The following is a 10436-nucleotide window of genomic DNA, read 5'->3' on the forward strand; positions in this document are numbered from 1 at the left end:
TGTGCTTTAGTGTGGCTACAAATAAAACCTTAAGAGGTCTTCTGGTGAACATTCCCAGTGATTCCATTTAAAAAACAAACGGATTGAAATGGCATATTCAACGCTGAATGTATGTCTGGTGGATATCAGAGCAAAGGCATGGCCCAGTTATGGCTAAGATGGTGACCTAAGAAAACTGACAGGCTTGAGAGTAATTATTTTAAGTAATGAGGAATATGACTCATGACTCCAATTGTATTACTTTATCCTTGCTTGCTACAAGGAAATCCACAACAGCATTCAAATGTAGAAAATGAAAATTCAAGTTCACTTCTCTGAAAGTCACTGATCTGTCACCCCCAAAGTATTTTAACATCTTCCTGTGAATCAACTTCACCTGCAGAAACCATTCTAAATGCCATAATTCCTTTCAATTTATTCAAGCATATTTTTTTTTTTTTTTTTGGTTTTTCGAGACAGGGTTTCTCTGTGTAGCCCTGGCTGTCCTGGAACTCACTCTGTAGACCAGGCTAGCCTCGAACTCTCGAACTCAGAAATCCACCTGCCTCTGCCTCCCAAGTGCTGGGATTAAAGGCGTGTGCCACCACCACCTGGCTCAAGCATAAATATTGCTGGGCTTATTTATCAGACAGGGTGCTATGCTCATCTGTTTAGTTGATAAATTACATTGGGAAATGTACTATTGTATAATCCAGGATTGATTTAGGTTGCGTTCATTTTTGTGAGAAGTTGGGATCTAGAGTCTTAAATCATATGAGGAGGTAACAGTAATTCTCTCATATGCCGTGGACCACAGAATCAGATTCCATAGGAAATCACGAAGAACAGGGACTCTGTTTGAACCAGTGGACAATACTTAATAATAAGTGCCCACTGGTGATGGTTCTCAGACTATGCCATGATTGTGACTCCTAGGGTCCACATAAAAACAGAGGGGCTATGTCCCCACGGTGTCCAATTCAGTATGGCTAGGTTGGGCCCTGAGATGCGCCTTTCTGATACTATCCTGATGATTTAGACACGGTTGTACCAAGGGACACACTTTGAAAACCTCCTGTCTTTGGACTCAGTAACTTGCAGAATTCTGACAGAACAGGACCACAGGAGCCAGGGTTGAATTATCCATTGAATACATATGCATAAATTAGTAGAAACAGGATCACTGGAGTTTTTCTATCAACAAAATAAATGTGACCAGCCTACTGTGTAATTGTAGCTCACCAAACCAACGCCCTACAATGCCTCCTTAAATTTAGGTTAACTTTAAAATAGGAAATGCCCTCAGATATCAGCAGACCTTTTCTGAGTAATCCATCTACCTGCATAGTTAACCAACGAATGAAGGTGGAAATTATTCCCAGGAATCAGTCTTCCCACCTTCCTTGATGAGCTCAAATGCTGTTTTACTGACTATTTGTGGGTACAAATGGTTAGAAACCAGAATGCATATAGCTGTACATGCCCGCTATTAGGAGTTACAAAAACACTACAACCACATGGTCATGTAACTACTTTGTTTTCAGCCACTATACAGGGCAAGAAATACATTCTAACTAAAAAGACATTTTTACACATTTTTTTTTCTCATGTTGGAGATCAAGCCCAGGGCCTTATACATGCTAGGCAAGCATACGTACCACCAAGCGATAGCCTCAACCTTGTATGTTTCTTATGTATATATCTTTAAGACATTTCTAGATGAATACCGATATAACACAGATCCTTCAACACTTAAGTAACAAGAGAGTTAAAAACATCAGTAAGTAAACTGCTGTATTATCCGCAGCCTCCAAGTTAGTAAGAAACGGTGCAGAATGGGAAGAAATACGATAACATACTCACACAGAAAATCATCTGACTTATTCTGCAAAATATACCACCCTTTGTCGGCCACTGCTATGATCGGCTGAACTCGGTCATTGTGTTTGTAATGCCATCTTTCTGGTATCTCCTCCTTTTTGTAGACCGTTAGATTAGGATGGGCACTGGCCAGTGTGTCATAGACTTCATCAAATTTACCTAAGGAGAAAGGGAGAGAGAGGGACTCAGAACAAGACTCATTCCTACAGACACCCAGGGCTGGGAAGATGAATATGAACCATGCATGGTGGAACTCCACACCCCAAGAAGAAAGAGTCTTGAGGGGAAAATAGAAACAGCTGCTCTTCTGTTATTAGCACATTCTCTTATAGAATAATAATAAAAAGCCTTTTTTTTTAAGAAACAGTATTCACTACTCTCTAAAGACTTAAATATGGATATAGATACAAGCACCTATTGTACTATAGACACCACCTAAATACCAAGGTTTTGTGAAACCCAAACAAGAGAACACAGGTAGATTAAACAGACAGCAGCCAGTCACTGTGGACGTAGAGACAGAGATCCTGGAGAAAAGAACATGTTATGTGTAGGTCAGGTGTAGCGGAAGATAACTAGGGGTGGAAATCTTACGGGGGGGGTGTTACTAGAGAACACCCCAGAACTGAAAACGTACCACATCTTACCACCATCTTTCACTCTTGTTCCTCAAATTTATTTGTTAGGTCTTTGTCTCTCTTACCAACAAACCTCAACAAGAGAAAACCCACAATACTAAAACCCAACTACCTAAGGGAATCTAATGGGCTGGTAGTAATCCAATGGGTTGATGTAACATCTGAGTTGCAAACCACGTGTACAGGCAGCAGGCATACCTCCACGTTAGGTAAAGGCAGACAGGCATACTTCCATGTTGCTACTTAATAGATTTTGCTTAACTCCCCTGAGAGGACACAATTCCCATTGGTGAGGTAGTAGAGCTTTTCAAAATCCCTTCTCTCTAAATAGGACCAACTCTCCAAGATGCTATCGCTTCATTCAGAAAAGCAAGCCTTGCATATTTGGTTACATATTCTGTGACCTCTCCTCCACATGTTAACCCTTGACCTCGCTTTAAAATGTTGCTGATGCTGAGGTGACAGTTTGGGAAGGGGGATTCCTGCAGATGTTTTTAAAGAATGCAAGGCACTAATAGAACCTCCTTATCAAAATGAAACAAGCCTAGGATTGACAAACACACTCTCTCCTTCACACACTCCACTGTTTCCCTATTAACCAGGTCTTGACCAAGGGTCTATTGATGGTCACAGGCTTCCAAGAGAGGACTGAGATTGTATTCAAAGGCCCTATCCATTTTTCTTGTAACCTTTACCATATTTTGTGATTCTAAAATGCTTAAAACCTATAGCCAAAGTGTCAGCATTTCCCGGTGTGAGAGGAAATTAAACTCAAGAGGAAGGAAATTTTTGTTTTCCAAGTCTAAGGACTAAATCTTAGTACACCGTTACAGTACAGGCAAGTGTCCTGAAAAGGCAGCCACTTACACACTAGGTGTGTGCAGTGCTAGGCTCTGGTTGGCATGACTTACCTTCTTTCGGCAGGATGGCAGCTACAGGTGAGTGATCAATCAGGGTATAGTGTTCTTTGTTCAGGTAGCGGTCAAGTTCTATGACCCTTTGCTTAGAGCACTGGGTCATCCCGTGGTCGCTCGTGATGATGAGGTTAACATTATTCCATAACTTTGCCTTTTTCAGCATCTTTATCAGATACCCTAACTTGTGGTCAATATCAGAAATAACAGGCCCCATGAGAGGACTGTCAGGTCCCACATCGTGGCCTGTGTCATCGGGCTCTTCCCAGTAGAGAAAACCAAGATTGATGGGGTCTTTGGCTGTAAACCACTCAATGATTCTAGCAACTCTGTCTTCAAAGGAAACAGACTCATTGTAAGGTAGATAGTAGGTAGGGAAACTCTTCTGGATCTTTACATCCGTTCCAGGCCACATGGCCGCACCACTAGCATGCCCTGCCCTCTGGTTTGTGATCCATATTGGGGTGGCTTCTTCCCAAAACTTAGAATCATAAATATTCATGTGCTCCAAGGAGAAAGACTTGTTCAGAATAGGATCGAACATGTCATTTGCAACAATCCCATGATTCTCGGCAAAGAGACCAGTGACCAAAGTGTAATGGTTAGGGTAGGTCTTTGTGATAAAAACATTAGTGACTTGGTTCACATGGACACCATTTTTCATGATATAATGGAAATGAGGTGTTGGAACTTTATATAAGTAATCCCAGCGGAATCCATCAAAAGAAACGACCAGAACCTTCTGCTGTTCTGGCTGCAGAGAAAACGGAGCTGAGTGACACAGAGCAGCCAGTGTGCAAGACACCAGAAGAAACTCTGGAATCATTTTTCGAGTCCTTGATCAGGTCAGCATAAGGTAATCTGTAGAGTAAGCATACAGGAATTAATGGTGACAACTGTGATGTGTACATTTTCTTGCAAACTGAGGGTGACTGTGATTGTGATCTCACTGACATCCTAAGTCACTGCCTGGAAAAGTCACAGTGTAGAACTCCATTTGACACAGGACACCAGGGCCAAAAAGCTTTAGTGCCACTTAAAAAACAAACAAATAAACTTTAGAGTTTCCTATAACCTATCAAAAATATATTCCTTAAAGAAACAAAGGAATTATTCAGATGGACCCCCACAATAACATTTAAAAAGATGATTTGTATATGTGACTTTTCAGAGACATACTCAGGATGGTTTAGAATGTTTGAAAATTCCTGGATATGGTGTGTGTATGTGTTGGGGGGGGTATGTGTGCATGTGTGGTATGTGTATATATCGCTCTGACTTCCCTTGCTATGGTCTAGGAAGGGGGAAGGTAACCTATGAGGGACAGTGGCTTTGCTTTCAGAAACACAAGCTGTATGCAAAGGATACAGATGTGCTTAAGGTAAGATCTGCTTTTTTAAACTGTGGTTTCCTCCAAACTAGAAACTGGTTTAGACACTGGTTTCAAGACAATGACTGATTCCAAACTGAAATTTACTATTGTATCTTGAATGCCATTCATTTTGGTCCAATTCTGGGAGCAATATTAATAATGGCTGTGATGATGGGGGAATTAATTGTATGCAGGAAACTGCAAGTGACTGATCCCAGTTCCTTCCCCCCTTTACTTTTCTTTCCCCCAATTTTCTCTCCCATCTCATTAATACGAAGGAAATTATTATCAACCAAATACAATTTAACGCCAAGAAAGAATCAATTGCACAGAACATATGGTTTTTTTTTTCATTTATTTTAGTTCATTGCGGTAAATAGAACTGTTTCTTGGAGCAAACTGAAGAAATGAGGCTCTGTCTAAAGCTCCGGGATGTTCGATAATAAGAAACAATATAATTACATGAGTGACATGACGCAGGTGGGCGTGGGGATGAGGATAAAAAGACAAATCTCTCATTTCTCCGCGCAGAAAAGGCACGAACCCCTGAAAAATTCTAGATCTGGACTGAAATCTCCCTGGCCTTCCCAGTCCTTCCTCTCTCCAGCCCTTCCCCCCACAACCTGGGCAAACAGGAGCACCAATCAAAGAGCAGAAGAGGGTAGAGAAGAGGAGTGGGTTTATGTCAGGGCGTTTGAGGGGGTGGGTGGGTGAATCGTCTCCTCCCTACCGGGTTACTAGGCCTCTCCGCCACCCCCCCTGCCAGTGACAGCCCCAGTGTGGGCCTCGGGAGGCAGGCCACCTATCCCAAGGGACTCACCCGCGCTGAGATCGATCTGTCCTGGAGTGTTTGGGGCCAAGAGGTGACGGAAGCAAGGGGCGCTGTCGGGTCCGTTGCCTCACCTGCACGCAGCCCCAGCGCAGAGCACCTGACCCTTCGCTGCAGCCCGCCCCGCTTCTGGAACGCCATTGGTTCCTGCCAGCTTGTCATTGTTACCAGGAGAAAAATCTGCTCCTAGGAATAGCTGTGCTGCCTGTCAATTAGCGCAAGCAGGGGGCGGGCACTGCGTGGGTTTGAAGGAGCGGGACTTGGTGGCCAGGTTCAGGGATAGGGATGGGTGGCTGGGGGCTCTTGAAAGCTTGTCACTCAGAACTGTCCTAGTAGGCCTGTTGTGTTTGTGGTGTTGAGGGACCCAGGGGTTGGTGATCTGAAACTCATGTTTGTTACAAGCCATTTTGTTCTCCCATCTCTTCTGAGTTTTCTTCCTCCTTTATCATAAACTGGTGACGTCACTCAGTAAGCTTTTATTGTAGGAGGGATATCAGAATACCAAAGATTGCCATGACATGGTGTTTATAGTTTGAGATAGGTTCTCGTTTAGCTCATGCTAGCTAGCCTGCTCCAACTTCCTAAATTCTGGGGATTTCAGACAGGTTTTATGAGGTGCTGGGGATTAAACACAAGGTTTCCTGGATGCCAGTTGAATACTCCCTCAACTGAAGTATATCCCTAGCCATCATGAATCTTTTGTTCATGAATAGCTGATTTTCTCTATGGAAATGTTTCGGGAATCTAGTCAGCTCTGCAGCTCAATGTGTGACTTCCAGGTGTTTGCAACTTATTCTGAGTTAACCACGTAAACACTCCCCACCCCTTCCCCCACACAGCAGCACCTGAAAGCTCCAGCTAACTCCTGAAAGGCTCCAAGCAGGTTTAATAGACGCTTGGTAGAAGGCAGAGCTGCTGTCTGAAGGACCTCTGGGCTTCAGACACAGCTGCTTAGCTTCTCATCCAACCATACATTAAAGCTGTTATTTCAGGGAGGCACCCACATATCTGGTTTATTCATGATTCAGTTTCATCTTTTTAACATTTTTGACTGTAGACGAATTAATTATCTAAATGTAATTAATGATAGTTTAAGATCTGAAGGGGTGTGGTCATGGTCCCGATTTGCCTATTTGAGTCAAATTATATGTGCTGTATATGATAGCAGTGATACCATGACACTTGAGGGACCATATCTAGCTACCCGGTTCCCCATCCTGATGCTAACCTAATGAGATAGAATTCTAAGTCTGTCTGCAATAGGCAGTAGTATCTGCTTGATTGACACAACTGAAGGCTCAACATTTAGTCAGCTGGTAAAGGTGCAAGTATCCACAGCCGTGACCATGGCGTCTGTCTGCAGCAAAAATCCTGTGTTCTGTGTGCTGGATCTGTGACGTCTGTAGCCACGCTCTGTTGTTCTGCAAATGAGTTGAGCCTTTTGGTCTTAGCCTTTGGTGTGTTTCTAATGAAGGGACAGTCCCAACTCTAACTGTGGCCACTTGCTAAATTGGGCAGCACCAACCTGAAGGGTGTTTGGGCACTCTGCCCTAGGGACTTTATATTTTTAAACACGTGGGAAGGAGACTGAGAGGGAGGTTTGTTTCTGTGTGTAGCCAGACCCAAGACCGTGAAGATGCACAAGTTGTTCCGAAGCTCCAAGCCCTGACCTTTGAAACCCGCTCAAAGTTGGAAGGAGGTGGTTCAATCTCTAAAGTCCTCCCAGCCGCATAAGCCAATTCTGTGTTCACTCTAAACAGAGAACACCTTTTGGTCATCACGGAGCAGGGGTGAGAATGGCCTGTTTTTATGTGGGTCGTTGAGTATCGAAGGCTCTGCTCAAATGACAAGGTGCCATGCTTTACAGACTTTTATGGAAGTCATGATTCTTTCCCACCAGCCGTGCTGGCAAAATTGTGCAGTGTAGTTGCTAACCACAGCTCGTAACACAGAAGGTGACTCACAAGGGGTTCAGTGAGCTCAGGTAACGCTTCTAGATCTCCACACAATAATGTCTAGTGAACAGGAGGTAGGCTTGCAGTATAACTTACTTTCCTAGTGGGCAGAGTCTTGCTCAAAAAGGAATGATTGTTGAGTTTTATTGACAAACTTCCTGCTTCCACATCTGTATTCTGCCAGTTGTTTGAATTTCTGTCTGGACACACTAGCTACTCAGCAAGTGACATCAGCATGAGATATAAAGGTTTTTATTTCAGTTGAATTAGCAGGAAAATATCAGAAGGAGGGATGCGTGTCTGAACACAGAGCATCAGAAGGATTCATGTTTGTTTCACAGGTTTGGGGTAGGGAGTCTCTCTACTTTTTAAAGACCTCAGAGAAATCTAACAAACATTTGGGGGCTAGATCATTCTCTTCCCTGGGACTGCAAGAATACTGTGCTAACATTGGAATAATACCAGTACTTTATAAAATAGCAAAACAAAAACTAGCTGTATCACAGAAGTCTTTTCTAAAACTAGAATTTGTGGTAAGAATAACTAATTTTAAAAGCAGAGGGAAGGAGATATGAATCAGCAGTAAGGAGAGCTTGCTGTTGAGTTGGTTCCTGGCACCCATGGCTATTGGGCAGCTGTGCTGGCTGGTTTTATGTCAACTTGATATAGTCGTTTTGGAGAAGGAAACCTCAATTAAGAAATGCTCTTACCTGTTTGGTTCATTGACAAGCCTCTGAGGCATTCTCTTGCTTGCCATAGATGTTTGAGGACTCAGCTCAATGTGGATGGTGCACCCCAGATGTTGTACACCCCCCCACCTGTCCTGGTCCTCCTGGAATGCTTTAAGAAGGCAGCTGAGGAAGCCTTGGGGAGCAAGCCAGGAAAGTAACATTCCTCCATGACTTTTCCACTTCCTGTCTTCCAGTTCCTGCCTTGACTTCCTTCAGTGAGGGACTACAATATGGAAGTGTAAGATGAAATAAACTCCTTCCTTTCCAAGTTGATGTGGTCGTGGTGTTTTATCACAGCAACAGAACCCCAAGAACAGTGGCTCTATACTGCCTGTAATTCCAGCTTCAGGGGCTCCAATGCCCTCTTCTGGCTTCCTCGGGTAAATGCACAAATAATAAAAGCAATCTGACAGCAAAACTAAAAATAAACCCAGCAACATTAGGTTCATGTTCAAACATACAAGCTATAAAAACAAACAAACAAACAAACAAACAAAAAACTAAAGTAAACCCCATTTCTTAATCCTTCATAGAACATTCTGGAAGATAGGGGTCTCATCAATTCAGTAAGCAGAAGTATGTACTTGGACTGAAAGGCTTCTAGACGTTCCCAAAACTGACCAATTATATTGCCCCCACCCCAGGATCCAGTGTGTGTAAGCAGTAAGGACTGTGGAAAGAGACTGTCAGACCAGCTGAGCTGACTGATCAAAAAGAAGCCCTTTAACCTGTTGATCCTCTGCAGGCTGTGCAGTGTGCTCCAGGGAGCCAGCTTTCACTGGCTGTCACCCATGATGGAGTGTCCTTTGGTGATGCAACTGTCTTTGGGTCATTTCTGCTCCTGTTAGTAATCCGCTGGCCATACTTCTGTAAGTAACTCCAGCAAAATTCTTTCACCCAGGTGGACTTCGGTGGTACTAGTGCTCTGATTCTCTCATTGGTTCCTTAATTGGGTGAGTGGATTTTGTTCACATCTCCCTAGGAATCATTTCACATGACATCCTGAGATCCACATGGTTGAAGGAGAGGGTCAAATCCTGAAAGATGAATTTTGATTTCCATACACACACTGTGGATGGCTCCTCTCCCTATCCCACACAGTAAATACAGTGTTAAAAATAAAAATTCTAGGTCACCTGTCTTAGGATTTCACTGCTGTGAACAAACACCATGACTAAGGCAACTCTTATAAGGACAACATTTAATTGGGGCTGGCTTACAGGTTCAGAGGTTCAGTCCATTACCATCGAGGTGGGAGCATGGCAGCGTCCAGGCAGGCATGGTGCAGGAGGAGCTGAGAGTTCTACATCTCCTTCTGAAGGCCGCTAGCAGAAGACTGACTTCAGAGCAGCTAGGCAGCCCATAGTGACATACTTTCTCCAACAAGGCCACAGCTACACCACCAAGGCCACACTTCTTAATAGTGCCACTCCCTGAGCCAAGCATATTCAAAGCATCCTAAATGACAAAGAGATACCTTCTCTAATCCCAAATGGATACTAGAGTTAACAGTTCACAGGGCCATGCTCCCTACAAGGGCTCTGAGGAAGGATTGCCTTTGCCTCTTCCACACAACCTCAGTCTCTGCCTCTACCATCTCATGGTGGCTCTCAAGTCTCTCTGTAGGATCACATATGGCTTATTTCTAGATGAAAGTCATGAAAAGTAAGGTCCACTTTATCTAGAACCACTTAGACTTAATTTCATATGCTAAGAACCTAGTTCCATATAAGATTGCAATTTGAGATTCTGGTAAATTTGAATTTTTACAGGCCCAAACCAAGTACATCTAGCTAGCAGAGGGTTAACTTCACAGTCCAGACTAGAGGAGGAAAATTATGAAAATATCTAAAACCAAAGAAATGATAGCATCTAGTCAGGAAGAGCACCAGGACTTGTTGCATGCTTCTGATGGGAGAGGCTTCTCCACTACAGAAAACAGTTGACACATCTCTTAGGAAGTTAAATGCACCCTTACCAGTCCTTGGTATTTATTTGAGAAAAAGGAAGATGGAAACTCACTGAAAAACATACATATTTTTTATAGCAATTCTATCCATAAAATCTAGAAACAATGTAGATATCCCTCAACTAGTAAGTTGATAAGTTGTGACGTGTCCATAAACGGAATACTACT

The 10436-nt window shown here is 43.2% G+C and overlaps 1 protein-coding gene across 1 annotated transcript in view; it reads right to left on the minus strand.

The window, feature by feature from the left end:
- The window catches only part of LOC114616561 (ectonucleotide pyrophosphatase/phosphodiesterase family member 5-like), a 7222-nt gene extending 1497 nt beyond the window's left edge, over window positions 1-5725 (minus strand). The window contains exons 1-3 of the mRNA XM_028761998.1: window positions 5605-5725; window positions 3410-4273; window positions 1843-2019 (exon numbers count right to left, since the gene is read on the minus strand). Of these exons, the coding sequence (XP_028617831.1) occupies window positions 1843-2019; window positions 3410-4238 (1006 nt within the window). The 5' untranslated portion in view covers window positions 4239-4273; window positions 5605-5725. The remainder of the gene's footprint in view (window positions 1-1842; window positions 2020-3409; window positions 4274-5604) is intronic.
- Between the last annotated feature and the right edge of the window lie 4711 nt (window positions 5726-10436).

This window comes from Grammomys surdaster, unplaced genomic scaffold (assembly GCF_004785775.1).
Source record: "Grammomys surdaster isolate TR1022 unplaced genomic scaffold, NIH_TR_1.0 332528, whole genome shotgun sequence".
Lineage (NCBI taxonomy): Eukaryota > Metazoa > Chordata > Mammalia > Rodentia > Muridae > Grammomys > Grammomys surdaster.